General features: G+C 42.1%; 1 protein-coding gene across 2 annotated transcripts in view; it reads right to left on the bottom strand.

The window, feature by feature from the left end:
* PRPSAP1 (phosphoribosyl pyrophosphate synthetase associated protein 1) overlaps positions 1 to 19,028 on the bottom strand; it is a 252,270-nt gene that overhangs the window by 58,175 nt on the left and 175,067 nt on the right. For both annotated transcript variants that reach the window (XM_086930696.1, XM_086930697.1), the window contains exon 7: positions 17,830 to 17,975. In XM_086930696.1, coding sequence (XP_086786822.1) covers positions 17,830 to 17,975 — 146 coding nt within the window. The remainder of the gene's footprint in view (positions 1 to 17,829; positions 17,976 to 19,028) is intronic.

Raw genomic sequence — 19,028 nt, 5'->3', positions numbered from 1 at the left:
TTTTTTGGCGTTTGCTCTTCTTGCACTACCAATATGCGACTGTTTTGTAGCTCTCAAGAGTTGAAGTTTTAAGGTCGTCGGTGCCCTTCCATTGAGCAAAACACACAAGGTGATGGACGGAATGTTTCACATTGGCAAAACATTCACCCCCAGTCACAGATCTGGGTTTAATGCATCGTTATTTTGCTCACCACACCACCCCAGTTCAGACATGGCGATATGCAAATCAGACTTGACCCTGTGCCTCATGGGAACAGTCCAGCCCGAACTGCCAAGCCAGGTCTTCCCTGGACCGGAATCAAGCATCCTAGAGCCGGTTTCTGGCTATCAGCAGTCATCAGCTAGGATAGCTTGACTCCAGTGGCGAAGTAAGCACAGGACCCACGTCTGGGCATACCCTTCCCACATAGGGCGAACAGCAAAACACACAAGGTGATGGACGGAATGTTGCACATTGAGACCACAGACCTTCAAGACATTGTTGAAGTGGTCTCATACGCAATTTTGGATTTGGGACAATAAAGATGTAGAATACTAGGAAGTCCAGTAAAGACATTTGATGAACTACTGGTTTGACAGTCTTGAAGACAAGATGACACTTTTCGTGGATTTCACCATGCACTATTCGCCAATCCATGAATCAGTACTTGCTGAGCATGGCTTTTCACCCATGACTGTATCCAGGCACTGGGTTGCTGAGCTTAATCGAAACAAAAACGTTTGGTAGTGCTGTGTCTAGTGTAATTCCTAGACAGGGGAGTCAATGATTTTTGAAAGTCTACCTGTATACCCATCAGTGCAACATCTGGATTGTTGTACTCAATCTCCTTCTATGGATCAATTGCTTTTACCAGCCTGCAAGATGTGGATAGATGAATAGTTTGTTGATGGAAGTATGCTGCCATTACTGCTATGCACTTGCAGGAAACTCTGAGAGGTAGACTTTAAACCAAAAGGTAGAACTGTGCATTCAACATGTAAATTACCTACTAAGAACTGTATATATTTTCCGTGATTTTTTGCAGCAGGAATGTGAACATTTGCACCAAGTAGGCCTGCAGCACATATTAAACCTCCCCACTTGGTGGCGGGCGGGGGGGGGTTGAGAGAGGGGTTTGGTGGCAGGGTTGAGGGAGCTGAAAGGGGTATGGATTAAAGAAGTCATCATTTACTGTTTGAGACGGTTGCTCAGGTAAGCTGGAGGGTTGCTAATGAGATGGCTTATGCCTTGTGTCAGTCTTCAATGGTAAGGGTACCTTTGGCCCTGCTGGTGCTGTTGCAGTTGAGGGCCGAAGAGACATTTGAATCACCTGATCACAGTAATATCGGCCATCTCCCTGCCAAAATTGCTGTGTGTAGAGTCTTGGTCTTCAGTCGCTGCATCTCTTCTTCTGTGATGACCTAACGAGGCAGTCCTCCTATAAACAGTAGATTTCATGTACTGAAATGTGTGCCTGGCTTTAAAGAGGTGAGATGTAGCCAAGAAGGGCACCATTAAGTTATCCCATTGCAATGGTCAGTGGCAGCTAGCTCTGCTGAATCTATCATGGTGCGGATAACCTGATTGCAGAAGTCAACCTTAACAAATGGCTTACTTAATTACTTCTTCAAAGACATGACGGTGGATGTGATATAAGGTATGGCTGCAGCTGCCCAATAAATCTTTTTGACATTTGCTTACTCTCACTGTCCAGTAATGCTTACGTTTCTGCTGCGGAAGAGTGCTTTCTGCAAACTGCAAGCACAATAGCGGATCTGATTTGGGATTTGAGTTGGAAAAAAAAGTGATCTTGTTGCGGAGGCCCGAATTTCTTTAATAACCGTGGAGTGGCTGATTTTACCATGTGAACAATTTCTCCTCCAGTATATTCAACAGACCTGGCGAAAGAGGAAACACATGTCTGAATGAAGCCCTTGGTTGTAGAACTCCATGATGATAGAAACATTAGGTTATGGTGTTTCTAGAGGGGTGCTCAACTTGCTGGTCCCTGATTTACCATGCCCTAAAAGGGATGATGTCATCAGAACGGTAGTACAATAATGGAGATCAAGTAGAACTACCTGCACTAACGTTTCCGAAAAGTGTGACCAAAATCCAAGGCATAGGACAGTAAAACCAGCTCTTGCGGTGCCTCTACAGTAGGAGAGTACCTAGGTGTACTGCGTGTCTTCCGTATAGGAGATAAGGATGTCTTGCCACTAGCCGAAGCCTTGACAGAGGAGTAGGTGCCAAATTATGAGGTTGCAGATGTTCCAGCAACAGGTCTTCTGCTGGAATTATAAAATGCAGATGTCTTGCAAAACACAGAAACTTCCATTGTGTGGAAAGAGTCTTAACCTTTCATTAGGTGTGAGATAAAGTGAATAGCTTGACAAAGAAAACATCAACATCGATCTCTGTGACACAGAGTGGTGTTGCGATGTCGAGTGGTATCAGAACGGAGAGTGGCGATGGTGATGTGCCACTGACACCTGGAGATAAAAAAGGTAAAACATCTTTAAATGATTACTAGCACTAAACACGTAAAGTGGATAATAAACAACTGTAAGTGCTAAGCAGACTTGATTAAAAATATATATAGGCCTGAAAAAAGGACATGCAGCAAGGTAACATCCTGTACAGTGCATGGAATCAAAGGTGCAGGATGTTATTTGAACTCTTTTAAAGCCTATGATGATCTCTTTTCTTTTCTATTTAGAAACATAAGGCAGCAGGCTTTCTTCCTAGGTCCTCGAATTTAGCATTGAGAAGGACATAACACCTGATCTATGTATCATACTGCCTAAATACTGGGAACATTTTACCTGGACTTTTTGGAAGTGATTTGCTCCATTGTAAAATGCTGAACCCTTCACACTCTCAAACGTTCACATACTTGATATCAGTGTTCAGGCTCCCCTTCCCTCTTATTGCCCCCCCCTCATGTTGCCTCCCCCTCCACCATGTAGGATAAAATCATTTTAATGTAATCTAATCTCAAACCACAAGAAAATAAATTACTTACCTGTAACTTAAGCATTGCTCGCTTTCATATATTCACATGCTTGTATTATTCCCAGTCGTCAGACTGGGAACCCTCTGTAACTTTACAAAAAGCAGTATTTATATTTACTCATTAACATCAAAGAAACCTTTCCCTTCTTATACACAATATATATAAAATAAACTCTAGCCAATCAGTATCAACTACACCCAGCTGTTCCCTTGACTAAAGTGTCCAACTGTCATTTTCCAAATCGTAAGTTCTTTACCTCTTAAATTCGAAAGCCTTCGATACAATTTCTCCTCTTAGATTGGTCGGGAGACTCCGGGAAATAGGGTTCTGCACTCAATCTGCTTTCATCTTTCCTCTTGAACCGCTCACAAAGAGTCAAGATGGGCCAATTTCTTTCTGCCCCTCAGCAATTGTTCTGTTGAGTTCCCCAGGGATCCTCATTGAGTCCTACACTTTTTTATATTTATGTAGCCCCGCTTGCCAGAGTGGTAAGGTCCTTTGGCCTAGAAGTGTTATCCTACGCTGATGACACTCAGATCATGATCTCCATCACTGAGAGTGTTGCGGCCTCAGCAGTACATTTTAAAAACTGCATGCGGGCGGTGGCTTCATGGATGGTTGAGAAGTACCTAAGACTCAATGGGGATAAAACAGAGGTCCTAATTTTTGGAGACAAGAAGGACATCTGGTCGGAGGCTTGGTGGCCTGACACGCTTGAATCCCGTCCTTGCCTTAGTGCCACAAATCTAGGCATCATCGTTGACTCTTCCCTTTCCCTGGGCCCACAAATAAATAGAACTGTCTCTACCGGTTTTGGGATGACAAAGATTCTCAGGAAGATCTTCTGTTTTTTCTCCCGACCCTCATGGAAACAGGCAGTGGTTGCCCTTATGTTGTCTAGATTAGACTACTGCAATGCCTTTTATGTAGGGATAAATAAGGGGCTCTTACACCAACTTCAACTTGTGCAGAATGCCGCTGCAAAGCTGGTGATGGGCCTCCCTAAATCCCACTCTGATTCAGCCACCATCAGAAGCCTGCACTGGCTCCCTTTGGGGAGGAGAATTGTGTTTAAAGCCTTATGCCTGGTTCACAAAGCGGTCCACAATATCAGGTCAGAAGGCATTAATAAAATGTTTCGGAGATATCTCCCCGGCAAGGAGTTGAGATCTGCCAGCAAGAACCGGGTAACAGCTCCTAGGATTAGGAAAGCTAGGTTAGGGGTTGGAGGGGGGGGGGGGGTAGGTCTTTTCACTGACGGAGCTAATCTGTGGAACTCCCTTCCTTCCCCAATTTCCACTTTGGAAATTCACTCCTCGTTTCATAAGGCCTTGAAGACCTGTTTTTTTACCTGTCCTAACCTGTAAGCCCTGATAACTATGGACATCTCTGACTCGGATCTCTCTCTCCGCAGCGCCTAGATGCCCCAGGGCTACGTTCGCACTTTACAAAGCTTATATTCATTCATTCATTTAAGGGGAGGTGAGTGAGCCGCATGCAAAACTATGAAAGACAACAATGCCGGACAACTTGAGTCACAACTAAGTTACTTATTTCCTTCTCCAATACTGGAACTTCCATAGATAAGCATGTTTGAATCCAAACTAACAAAGCAGTACCATCTGACATTATGTGAAAGGCAGGAATGAGGCTTACCTTAAACAGACGCCCGAGAAACGCCTGTCCCATTGCAACCTCTTTGCTTGCATGCATGCATGTTGATACAAAAATGCTTTTCAAAAGCATGTCTCGTTTTCCACGTCACAGCTTTACAAATGTATTCAATTAAATTCCTTCAAAAAAGCTGCATTTCTTGCCACTGCTCTTGTTAAATGTGCTTTTACTTTTCTTGCCAATGGCCTTTTCATTGTAGCATGGGCTGTAGTAATACATGCTACAATCCATCTTGCAATTGTTCGCTTGGACACTGCATTCCCTTAACTTCCCAATGCAAGTGCTACAAAAATTGATCAGTTTTACTTATTTTCTTTGTTGCATGCAAATACAACTTGAGACCCATATTAATAATAATACTAGTTAATTTATAGAGCGCCTGGCTACCCCAAAAGGTGTGTCCCCGCGCTAAAAGCAGGTCAGCAGGAGTGGGAAGATCCCGGACTTGAATTTGTATAGCCATGTTTTCAGGCCTCTACGAAAGGTAGGTTCAGATTTCTCTGCGGGTAACCAGAACAGGAGTGTGTTTCAGTTTTTGGCCGCTTGGTAGCCAAATGAGCGAGCGCCCATCCTTGCCTTTCTTATCCTAGGAATCTTAAGTAAATGCGCTCCTGTCAATCTTAACTGTCTACTAGGATTGCGCAATGTGAGAAAGTCATGTAGGTAGCTGGGGCCTTACCCCTGTATGCTCCTATGATAGAAACACATGGCTTTGAAAAGAATTCTCTTCCCAATTGGCAATCAATGAAGGAAATCAAGGGCTTTCGTTATCGAGGCACGGCTAGGTAGATTAAGAACAAGGCGTGCCGCTGCATTTTGAATTAGTTGGTGGCGTTTCAGACAGTCTTTTGACGCACCCAGATATAAGACATTTCCATAGTCAAGTTGCGAGGTCACCAAAGTGTGGACTAGGGTTTTCCTTGTGATAAGGGAAGGATGACTAAGGTTTTTTTTTTTAGCATCTTAAGGGTGCTAAAGCATCTCCCTGCCACCTTTCTAGTTGGAGACTCATACGAGAGTTTAGGATAGAGCCACACTCCCAGGTTCTTTACCTCTGTTTTGGGTGCAGGGACAGGCCCCAGTGTGATGGAGGGGGATTTCCTGAGGATCATGACCTCTGTCTTGTTATCATTCAATTTAAGGCAGTTGTTAGACATCCATGAGGCCAGATCGTTGAGACAGGAGAAAAACTCTAACGCTGACTCACCAGAGTCTTGCGCCAGGGTCACCACAAACTGTGTGTCATCAGCATATGACACCATAGAGATCTTGTAGTTGTCCATAATCTCAGCCAGCGGACCAATATACAGGTTAAAAATGGAGGGACTCAGGATAGATCCCGGTGAGACCCCTTGACCGAGTGGCAGGATTTTTGCTCGATGAGGGTGCTGTACACTTTGGAAACTACGATCTTCCAAGAAGGACCGCGTCCACTGTAGTGCTATCCCATCTAGCCGGCACACCTATAGGCGCTGAAGAAGTAGTTTATGGGATACTGTGTCAAAGGTGGCACTTAGGTCCAACAGGACCAAGGCCACCGTCTGACCGGCATCCACCCGTCTCCGTATAGTCTCTGTTGCAAACAGGAGAGCGGATTCAGTTTAAAAGGATGCTCTGAAACTTGATTGTGTAGGATATAGAAAGTTGTTTGATTTGATATGTTTCACTAATTGTTTATTCACAATCTTTTCAGTGATTTTAGATATGTAGGGGAGCAAAATGTCTAATGGATTCAATGTCCTTTCAGTTGCTGTTCCTACAATTACAAAAAATCTTGGTATGGTAACCTTTTGCCGCAAATAAAACATTAGAGGTACCTTTAGAATACATTTTAGGTTTGTCATCATTGTAATCTGTCCTTTAAAATAATCAAAATCTTCAAGGTATAACAGTCTGCCTCTCACCAGCTGTCCTTGCGGATGGGACTGCTAATAAGACAGTTTTCTAGGTCAAATGCCTGAATGGTGCTCTATGTATTGGTTTAAATGGCACCTACATCAAAGCAGCCAAGACAATATTTAACTTCCTATTTGGCACTATTTTTAAGCTGGTGGAAATTTTCGGAATAATCCTATCATAAATTCCTTTATCTCTCAGAGAATATATTGACACTTGGTTTGGTGATCTGAGAAATCTGAAATCGCTTCTGGGTACACCTTTACTGACACAAAAGATAAACCCGAGTCAGCTAGAAGCAAAAGATAAGGAAAAGTTTAATGTGATTTCACATTAATTGGATCCAATCCTTTCCTATGTGCCCATAGAATAAAAATCTCTATTTCAGATTGTAAATTTTGATTGCCGACGGAGTTCTTGCCTTTCTTAGAACTTCTCTACATTTCTCTGAAATGCTCAAATGCCAGGACTATAAATGCTGATGACCCATGCTGTTAGGTGAAGTGACTAAGCTGTGAAGTATTTGTTCCTTGTTCTATGAGAGTAGCTGGACATCAGATTTGGACCTCACCGGCGTTTCTACCCACAACACACACAAATTCTGCATACCAGCATTGGCCCGGCCACACTGGCGATATTAAAAATCACCTTGCAACTCTCTGCCCTCATCTTGCAGATTACCCTGGCAATTAATGGCACTGGAGGGAATGCATACACAAACTTCACCTGTCCAAGTTATTGAAAATGCATTGCCTTGAGCTCCTGGGTAAAAGCATCTGCTTGCAAACTTTCTGCATATGCAATATTGATCTGTTGCAAACATGTCCCAGTCTGGTTTTCTTCATCTTTGAAATATTCATCTTAATTGTCTGGAGCAGTGATTCACAAACGTTTTAGAACTACAACCCACTTCTAGAACGACAAATGTTTGCAAGCCACCTACCTTTAATGGAGATGAGGAGGGGCAATTTTTTAATGTAACCACGGTAGTGTGTTGCAGCACACTGTCATTTATAAACAACACATTCTCCACTGAATTGGTCACCAACTTTGCACATACATAGAGTTTTTCTTATTAAACTAATCAGCGCACAAAATCGTGTGGTTCTATGAATGTTTATTATTTGTGCATTACCAAGTAAAGTGCCCTGATTTGTTTTGATCCCATCAAAATCTCCGTTTCCAGCACACTTCAGAAATACAAATAAATGTGGTTCATTTTTGCTTTCCTAACTGCTGAATGCATATACTTTTTTACAGGTATTTACATGTTGTGTTGCAAAAAAGAACATCCAAAAATCTTTCCTTTCAGATCAGTACTCCAGCAAGATCGTCACATAAATCACTTTAACAACCTCATTTACTTTACAGTAAGAGAAGAGAAATAAATGGCAATCCCATGTTAAAAGAATAAGCAATTTGTCAGAAGACAGTCTGACATTTATCTGTATTTCAGGCAAGTGCGGCAAGATAAACACAGAATCTAAAGGCATTTATATCTGTGCTGTTAGCTCACTCTGTTAAAATGTTGACTTTTAACAGAGTGAGCTAACAGCACAGAATAAAGTCAGTAGTTGCCAGTTAGCCTTACTCTTTTTAACGTGATATATTTGTATTTCACCACTTGGGGCACGGGTATATCACTGCGGGTCCTAGCACATACAACACCTGATGGCTGTCTGATCTATATGCACTTTCTTTATTTTTGTTTTTCTCCCATTTCTTTTGGGGTTGACAGTAGCCGATGATGAGCAGTGAGGAATCAGGCGAGTACCAGTCTGGTAGAATCCTCCCCTTGGTGTTACTTCCGTGAGGCACTGTCAACCTTCCCTCCCCCCATTTTTTTCACGTTTGGAAGACAGGGGGCACATAAAGCGGGGTGGTGGAGCCATTAGATACACACATGTAGGCAACTCTGCCAGACTGAATTCACAACAGAGTGCAAACTGTTGTAGACAAAAGGTATATACATCCTCTGCCACAATACAAGAAGAAAATTCCCTGTAGCCATAGAGCCTACTAGGGGCAGACCATCTTTGTGTAAGAGTATTTTGAGTGGGGGGCGGCCTGCTTCTCATCCCCCCTAAGGCTCCTGTTAGTTGAGAGAATCTTCGTTGTACAACCCTGGAATGAGTTCAACCATCAATGAAAGATTGTTTACGATCGCCCATCTCCAAATTTTTTGTGCTTCCTTTGAGAGCAGCATCATCCTCGTTCCCCCTAGTTTGTGAAAATAATACTATGTACAGGTGTGATACTGTCCGTCATGACCACAACATGACAATCCTTCACTAAAGGCATAGAGGCTTTCAGCATTCATCTCACTGCCCGCAGCTCCAATAAATGAATGTGTAACCATTTGCTGTTTGTCCACAAACCAATTACGTGCATCTCCATCCTATCATAAAAGCCTCTGTAGTCAGGTAGACTTGATAGCATGGCCCAACTTCAAAAGCACTTCCTTTGTAAGATTGGTCATATCCTTTACCTTCTGCAGTGTCCTTGGTTTCATAAGACAGCCTTCCAGTAATGGATGCCTCCCTCTCTCCTTGTGTACGCTACTATCGGAGCTATGCATTTTGTGAAAACTCGAGGGGCTGATCTTGGTCCAAAAGGTAGGGTTTTGAATTGGTAGTGCTGACCATCTGGTAATGAATTGGAGTAGGGAGAAAGAGAGAAGATCCTTTCAAACTCCTGTTGAATTGCTTTTTATCAATGGGGAAAGGATCACTTGTCCTGCGAAAAACTTAGGTCTGCAGGTTTGGTAACTGGGTGTCTCCCAATAAAATGACCCTCATACACGTGTGATTTTAGATCGTTTGCGGTAGCGGTATATGAGGTGTCCCCGCTTATGGCACACGTGCGTGCGTAATCATAGGGTCAAGTCATTCGTGTGCACCCTCCACCAGGAGGTTTTACCTTAGTTTTAAGGCAGTAGTGATCGTGGAAATGGGGTGATCTAAGTGGTGATAAGTGATTGGATAAAAAAGCTAGACTCTCAGAACAAGGAATTTATTAAGTCTGGATACCAGCTTTGGTTAAAAGAAAATTCGTGCTGCTACCGAATCTGTTTATGGATTCAAGCGCACTCAAAGGTCATATAAAATGGTCGACATGTTTCAGCTGTGGAAGACTATTGGTCTAATAGCTTTCTTCAGGACCAGGGGGTGAAAAATAGTGAATTAAGTGTTAGAATAGGTAAATTATAACCTGATTCTTGAAGTGAAGAGAGGTTTCATTGTACCTGTAAAGAAAAGCACACAACAAGAAAGAAAAAAAGAGGGGGAGACAAAAAAGGGGGTTGGGGGGTAGGGGAAATGAATAGGGTACAAACTTGTACACATTCGTTTAAGTAACCATAAAATGGCAATGCTTCGCACAAATTCACTCTCATGTCAGGTGTCAACTCACCCATTCTCATATCAAAAACGGCGTGAGGTGACTGTGCAATACTGTATTGTGGTGCTCTTAGATCTAGCCGGTCGCAGGTGTAGTAAAATGCTCTCATACGGTGATGTGGCATGCTAATGGCTCAGAATATCAACATTATGGCATTTGTCAGAGGTTGTTTGGTGCCGTTAGTGTTTGCGACATCTTTCACGTGGTGTTTGCTGTGGTATTCAAAGTACGGTGCCGTTTGTGGCATCTTTATCTGCTACGTGTTTTCACATGAATGCGCTGCCCCCAGGGCATATTATAATATCATCAAACAAAAAACGCAATCCCTGTAAGTATGGGATCACTAATCACATAGTGCATCAGTCCGGTTGTAGGTATTTAGAGGCCAAATGCATATCTAGGTCAAGTTCCTCTCCCTGCAAGTACACGGTCCGTCTGCTACAATCTACCAGTGTTTAAACCTGTGTTTAGTGACACTAAATACAGGTTTACGTTTTTTTGTTTGACGATATTATAAAATGCTCAGAGAAGAACACAATATCATAGCGAATACCCTTCATAGAGGAATCGGTTCTTTTTCAGCACCATCCTACACTTAATAGCAACAGGAACTACTTGAAGGGTCCCTCAGTAAGGGACAACATATACCCTGAACCCATTTCACAAATTAATTAAAACATAAATAAGGATTTACGTCGAAACTATTCTAGCCCTGACGAAGTCGTGGCTTACAAACAGCACAACGTTTGTTGGCTAAGATTGTATTTCGTTTGATTACGGGAAGAATAAACAATCTTTTGTTACACGATCAATCTACGGATCAATATTGCTCTTACTTTGATACTTACGTGTTATATATATATTATTTAGCGTGCGCAAGGGATTGTGTTGTTGATTCAAATTACCCCCTACTTCATCATCTGTAGACTTATAATGTGTTACTCTTGCCTAGCTAAATTTACTGAGGCAGTTGCAGGATTCTGCATCATCGCTTGACTCTTCCCACAGATGACCTAGCACAGGTTTTGAGCGATCGCTTCTGAGAGATTTCTCTTTTAAATAAAAACGAAAACAAGGCTTTTCAACCACGGTTGTTGGTTGACTGAAGCGCTCGGATGCCTTTTCAATAAGGTAATGACATCTACCGATATCATCCTCAGGTGAACTCCTACGTGTAAGCACCAGACTAGCATGCTTTGCTATGAATTGATTATATTCTGAGTCCTTAGTCGGAAATCCTGGTAGTCTCTATGTATCAATATCATAGTCATCGTCATCATCCGGATAATAAGAATAATGATTATCTGTATTAGATGACTTTACATCTCCATCATCAACCTGTTCAAAAGATATAGCATTATCAAGATCCATACGCACAGATAACTCCTGTTCTCCATGGCCTCTCAGTATCAGAGTTTGTATGGGTTGTAATATTGGTGGATGTAGGGTATTTGACAACGCGGGCTGCTGCTCATTCTCTGCTGATGGTGGTGGGAGCCTCCAATAATCATATGCTCTTAAGAGGTCAACGTCCTCATAAGCACCTGAACCAGCCTTTCCGAAGGATGTACACATTCATCCATTCTTTTTCCTTAACTCAAACTTGGTGATTTTCATGTTTGTTTTTTATAGCCAAATTGCTTTGCATATTCTTGTTCAGCATCTATATATTGAATATTCAACTCCTCTGGGTGAGTTTCTTTCCTGTCTTCTTTTGATCCCTCCTCTTTGCTGAAGGGATGTATATGACCCAAATCTTGTTTATTGTCTTTTCGATAATCCTGTAGGAAACAACCTTGCTCCTGTGCTGAAAAGTCCTGCAGCAAACGCTGCGGTGGTTACAAAGGTATTGGCGAAACCATCAAGATTTGCAAATGAGTTATATTGCCTGAGATGAGTTGTATTCTAAATCTGTATCATTAACCCCCCTGTCCCGTTGGCATCATTATTGTATGTTTTTTCTTCAACATCAATATTTCACTCGTTGAAAGTACTTCCCTCATCAAGGGTACATCTCTAACTGATGGCAACTTAGTCATCATCTACTTTCCTTTCATTGACAGGGATTTTCGTCTGGCTTTTACCTTTCGACGCCTTTAACTTCAAAGTCGACGGTTCAGTCAACGGAGATGATGTCCTTGACGGTAACACTTGTGTCGGTGATAAACACCTCTTGGCAATTGGTGAAATTTCTTGGTCGTCGACTATTTTTGTCTAGTCAACGTTCTATTGTTGTCTAACTTAGTTAACAATTCATTATCAGTCTCCAAGGTCACCTTTAATTTTTTGGAAGGAGCCTCTTCCTTTGCAGGATCTACACTTTTTACTTGGCAGTTTCTCTGCATATCATGCCTCTTGTGTTCCTTCACATTGAAGTGCATTCGACCGGTTATCTGGTTCTTAGAAGCATCCGTTATCAAGCTTAACAGTGTCTTTCTTTTTTTTGAAGAGGAAGACTCACCTGTTTCAATTTCCTACTGCAGAATGGCAAGAGCCAAGTGTCTTTCAGTGTCTTAGTAGAGAAATTCTTGCCAAATTTGCCATCTGCTGGCTTGTGCTCCTTATGTAAACATTACTAGCATTTTGTATGGGGATCCTTCATAAATCGTTTTCTTGCCACCAGATTCATAGGCCCTATTCAAAGATTTCTTTGAAGGTGCCTCAACCATGATGAAAAAATACCCAATTCTGCTGTCTAAATTGTCTTCTTTAAAGAGATGTTCTAAACGTTTCCTCACAATGAACGTGCAGTAGAAAGTCTGACAGCTGGAAGCTCCGGTGAAGGAGACAGCTGGGTGTAGTGAGTTATGAATGGATGGAGTTTGGATCATATTTAGTGATGCAGAAAAGGTTTCATGGATTGTTAATAATTGTATACATGTACTGCTGTTTGTAAAGTTACTGTAGGGGGTTGCTTGACTGATGAAGGGGAATAACTCAAGCATTTGAATCTATGAAAGATCCAATGCTGGAGAAGAGGCCAAACACATATTCCTCCATATCCACAGGAGACAGAGCAACCTTAGCCAATGCTCAAAAGTCCCAACACAGCATTAACCACATCAGGCTAAATACAGCTTCAATCCAAAAGACAAGTATAACTAATGCAGTCTATTTCACACCTAAATTAAACCTACCACAAACTAGGGAGGCCTAACATAGGATTAGAGATGAACAATAAGAGACATAAAATACTGTATGAGAAATCCAATCTCCCCAGCAAAACCCAAATTCTGTTACATGCTGTGCATTCAGTCAGGCAGTAAAAATAATCTATAATCGGCCAATAAAAACCATAAAAGATACAAACACACAATAAAAACAAATCATGGCATATAGAAATAGCAGTAAAAGATAAACGGTTTCAAAGACAGGTTTGATCTTAACATAGTCATAACACAAAAATGGTTAAAACTACAGTGTTTAAGATGATACCTTAAAAATTACCATATGTGCATATAACAAAAATATACCAATTTCCCCATTCTTTTTCTGATTCTAACAGCAGTCATTAAAAACCTGGCAACTGGGGAGGAGCTACGACAGCAAGCAAGATGGCCGCATAGTCTCCCGGCTCCGCTGACCTCCGTCTTACGCTCGAAGATCCTTTCACCTATCCTGATTTCCAGCCCCGGATCAGTGTGTGTGAACTAATCCGCACTCCGATGGTGTGATCCCGGGGTTTTTCCGACATTGCGGAGCGGAGTAACGTCGAGGACCGATTTGTGGCCTAACCCAGTCTGGAAGCCGGGGTCTCGAGTGCTGGTCTAGCCGGGTCCGAGTTGAACAACAGCGGACTGTTGAGGGCGGCAGGGTCCGGTCTCTGGAACTTTCAGAATTTTTGGATTGCTTTGCTACCATCTGCAGCCTGGTGTTGTGTTGGAAGTGAGGAGACGAGTGACGCATGGTGCTGTGTTGCGGGGGTCCTTGACCCGGGGGTCCGGCACTTGCATCGCCGGCGCACCTTGGGTTGGAGTCTCGTCGCGCACTACTGCATGCTGCCGGTTGGTCCCTCACGGCTCATTCCTGCTCTGGCTAATCTTACCCCGGAGAAGGCGCCTCTCCATGGGGATGACTATGCCTAAGGAAATATGGAATCTGGCGGAGCAGAGCCAAAGTGTCCCGTCATTGCGGGCGGTGCTGGCGGCCCTTGAGGCATTTCAGGCGACTGTGGCAGCCCAGGTCTGCAGCCTGTTGTCGGCGGCAGATGGAATTAAAGGACTGAGACCGTATCCTGACTTGATGCCCGAGACCGGGCAGCCAGCTTGCCTTTTGATCGACGCCCTAGTAGCGCACTTAGACCCGGTGCTGGAAGCTGTGCCTGCCCCTACAGAAGTGGAACTACTCGAATGGGCTGCGATCGGTGACTCAATTACTTTTTTGGAATCCCCGGTTTTGCAGCTGTCGGAACATTCAACTGCTGTCCCCATCCTTGAACCTTTTAATTGGTACTGTGAACTGTTTTGGATTGTATCGTACCCCCTCCCCAGTCGGTCTATCAAGATGGCGGCTGTGACAATGCCTGGCTTCGGAGACGGGGAGGGGCATCGTTGGTACCAGCTGACTCCTTTGGGATCTGCTGTTCTTTTTCCATCTACTGAACCATGTTCCGACCACTTCTGTGTAACTTTTGACATTTTGATGATGGGGCTCTATTCATCTGAGGGACTCTGCGATATATTAAGGAAGGCAACTAGAATTCTCTCTGCCAAAGAGAAAACTCCTATACAAATGAAGAGGTCTGGCCACCAGATAAATCTAGGTTAGACATAAGATTAAGGGTGACCACCTTGGACCATTTCATATGCCGCCCCTGGTCGACTGGCCTAAGGTCCCACCCAACCCCACCCTTATTTGGTCTCATGATCTTCACCAAATCGTAATTAAACGCCAGACACAAAAGGGTTGTGGTCACTAAATTGGCTCCACACCATACTGTGAAACTGAGTTAGCTAAATTAGGAAAGAGCAAAATAAAATCAATGGTGGAATTATAACATTGCCCAACCAACGTTGGCACAACCATATTCCTTCTGAGCCCAGTCCCCGTATAGTTGAAAAGTTGCAAATTGTCAGACAGAAAACAGAAACTCCTCAAGACCTGTGTGTTTAAAAGGAGGGTGCTGGGTTTTCATTTTCTCTAGTGAGAGTGGCACTTTTGCAATAAGGAGCCACTCTTTGGCCTCCATTAGGATTGTATACCACTCTGCAGTGTGACCTAACCTGTACTGTGGGATAGTGCAGTAAAATTAAATTAATTCCTAGTACAATTAGGTGCCTTTAAAGTGCCAGACATTGTGTGGCTTACTGCTAACATTTCCTCCCAGGGCAATTAGGCTATCTGTGCCACCGACATTCCCTGCTACTGGCACGGCATTTGAGTTTGTGTGAGGGGTGAATGACTGCAAGCTTAACAGGACATATGAGTGAAGGAGTACAGGTTTTATGTTCGTAACACAAACTAATTTCTACAGAAGAAGACCATCATACTGATGAAAAGTTATATACCACACCACTCAATCAGGAGAACCCAAAATTGATACAGTTGAAACTCTGAGCAGCAAAGCACACCTCTTCGCAAGAACAGCTACCTTTTTTTTTCACCAAAGGAGCCAGTTTAGTTTCAAGGAGCATCTAAATGACTAAATCCTTTCGGCAAGAGTTTCACCTTCATACCACCTCTGTTTTTGTTAAGTATGCACATACAGTTTATAACACAATTGGTTCATCAAGAGCAACTGCTTTTCAGCTGCACAGGGTCTCCAGGATGGTACTGAGCTCAGGACAGTGGCATAAGCAACGGTAGTTCTAGGCCTTCACTTCTGTGTCAAATCAGGACCTCAGGCCGACAAAACAGAAGAAATGACGGCTCCAGTGCAGGATCTCAGACACCCTAAAGTAACCAACAGTACCAGGCTTTCTGAAGATACAATTCTCTCTTGGAGGATATAGTGCAACAGAAAGCTGTATTTATATATTGAGAAAATTAAACCAATAAGGAAGCCAGCTTCCAAAGATTTCTAACAAACTTTGACAGTACCAGAAGGGATTCTTGCTAATTAAAAGGAATCACAAATTATTATTTTTTATAACCAAGAGCAAAAAACCTTCACTTACCATCAATTACTAAAGTTATAAATCTTTTGAATTTCTTGAATCGTGTGCCTTTTAACAGCTAAGTGTTTTGTTCTAATTAAAAACACTATGACCAAAGTAATTAGAACTTATGACCTTCAAACTCTATGCAGTTTTTCTTGAATTACAAATCCCTGTAGTCTTTATACTCCGCTATCTCCCAGCTTGGCCCCGTTTAGAGAAGCACAACTTCCAGCAACCTCCGATTTCTGCAATACATTCCTTTTTGGACATTCAATTGTATTATTTTTCAACAGTTTAAGTAATCTTTATTTGCTTTTGTTCAAACATTATTCAAATAATACACATTTTATATCAGAGCAGAGATAACTGAACTCCAGCAATGTAGGGTTCAGGACACAAAACAAATGGAATGCAAACATTTGGATGTAAGAATATTACTTAAGAAGCTGCGAGTCATGATCACAGTGGTCTTTCCAACTTTTCCATATCATTTAATGTTTCTGAGGGCAGCCTCTGTCTTCACATGCCTGCTTCTCAAGGATTTTCATCTCGAGTCATGCTCTGCAGTTTTCAAGACGTGGGGCCACATGTACCAAGGTTTTTTGAGGTCACAAACTGTCTGATTCCCAGAATCAGTCTATTTGCGACCGTAAAAAAAGTTTTTTTGATGTACAAACACCAAACTGCTATTCTTAAGATTCATAGTTTGGGTTTGCGAATTGGTATTTGGAAGGGAAGTGTTTAGGAAGTCCCTTCCAAATACCAATTTGCAGTAATATGTATTAGTGTTTTGTGACCGAATTTAAGTCTTAAAAACATTATTATTTTACCACCTCATCATAGGAGGTGGTAACCATTTGCAAATGGAAGAGGTCACAATCCGATCATTTCCCATTTGAGAATGTAAAAACAAATATTTTTTTACCTACCCTTCAAAAGAATTTTAAAACGTTTCAATTTTTTCTTTTGAAACAATTTGTTTCCTTAATAAACAAACCGGCTACATCTCAAACAAAAAAGATTGCTTTATTTAAAAGCAAAACAACAGATATGGTGGTCCCTGTGATGGCTATCATTCCTGATGGGTAGCTAACTGCAACCGACCTCATTAATATTAGTGAGTTAGGTCGATTCGAAACCCACTTGAAATCACTAATTTTAATTGAAAATTTTTCATACATTAGGAATAGTGATTACCTGAAGTATGATTCACAGAAAATCGCAATTAGGAAATCGCTATTCCTAATGTTAGTACACCTAGCCCTAGGTGCTGTTGATGCAAAGTCCTTTTTCAGATGAACAACCCAAGCCCAATAAAGAGTTAGTATATTTATCAGTCTGTAATATTTCTACTATATTCAAAAATGTCCATTGTGAGGGAAAGATTTTTTTTTAACTTCAGTATCCTTTGATAAATCTTTCCAATTCTGAACAGGTACCTTTACCATATACTATACCCCAAACTGCATATAAAATAGACCAACTTATTTTCATTCAGAAGGGAAATAATTAAACCACTGTGAAGAAAAACTCACTTCTTATTTTAGATCATTTCTGTTTTTGGTCTCTAAAATGCAGTACACTATTCCATTTGTTCAATTTGCCCCTGTACCTCCCTAAACAATGAAGAAGCAAACCACATTCATGAAAAAACACTATCAATTTAGGAATATATCCCCGAGATGTAACCATGAAATTTTCCAGTGCAAGTGGTGCAAAAGGATACAACAACAAAGTCAGGTTTATAATAAGCACATTGCACTCACAGGGCAGTTCCAAGCCGGTGTGTAAAGTTTGGTTTTTTGCTGCTGGTGGAGAGTGACGCCCATCCGCCATGTCAAGCTCAGTGCACTGTGCTTCTCCGTGAATGACTGCCAATCCAAGCCGGAGTCGCTCTGCATAGGACTGTGCCCTGGGCAATAAAAACAGACCAAAGATTGCTGTCAGTTAATAACGGACAATGTACATCAAATTCAAGGGGAGCCTCAACAATGACAGAAGAGCAAGGGCAGCATTTTTAGAAGTTGCCACAGATGGTTACACCACAGAAAAACAAAATAATGATAGTAGAATGGTCCAACCTTATCACTGCTCTAAAGTGCACTTCGAAGATTGTTTACTCGACTAAATCACTGGGTATCATCCTGGACAAAAACTTGAACATGTCAACACATATCAACACAATGGCAAAAAACACCAGGTTCCACTTAAGCTACTTGCGAAGACTAAAACCATTTCTAATTAAAGCAGACCTCGAAACTGCGGTTCAGGCTCTGGTCATTTCAAGAATCAAATATGGTTGCACTACCCTGGTAGGGCTCCCGAAGATCAACAGCTCCATTGAAAGCATGTCTTAATGCAGCCACAAGACTTATAGTGGGATCCCAAAAGTTCGACCACATCTCCCCGCACTTAAAAGCTTTCAACTGGCTACCCTTCGAAGCACAAATTCATTTCAAGCTGGCATGCATCACTCAAAGCAATACACAAAAAAACTCCAGTCTACCTTGCTCAGAAACTCACGCTCTCGGGAGGGATCCGATCCCTCAGGAGTAAAGCGGAACTATGACTGAAATGGGCTCGCTTCTGTAAGAAAAGAACTTCTGACCGAGCGTTCTCAGGGACAGCACTGAGAATTTGGAACGCCCTCCTCCCTAACATCAGAAGAATTCCATCCATCGCAACATTCAAAAAGGAAGCAAAATCATTCTATATGTGGAAGTTCCTCCCCTAATTAATTACAGCTGAACGCCAGTATATTAACCTGCCATGTTTGTTTAAAATTTCACGCAAGCTGTTCTCTATCAAGGTTATGGACTTGTATATACGTTTTCTCGTGGTTTCATAATTCAAGAGGCTTTATGGTACTTTATGTGTTTATAGTCTCTACTGAAGTGTAAATGTCGTAAAACAGTAATGTATTGCAAAATGTAAGTTTCGGGTTGTTGAAATGCTCCTGTAAAGC

Source organism: Lissotriton vulgaris, chromosome 7, assembly GCF_964263255.1.
Source record: "Lissotriton vulgaris chromosome 7, aLisVul1.2, whole genome shotgun sequence".
Lineage (NCBI taxonomy): Eukaryota > Metazoa > Chordata > Amphibia > Caudata > Salamandridae > Lissotriton > Lissotriton vulgaris.
The sequence above is the reverse complement of the archived record's forward strand: the minus strand, read 5'-3'. Positions and strand labels throughout refer to the sequence as shown.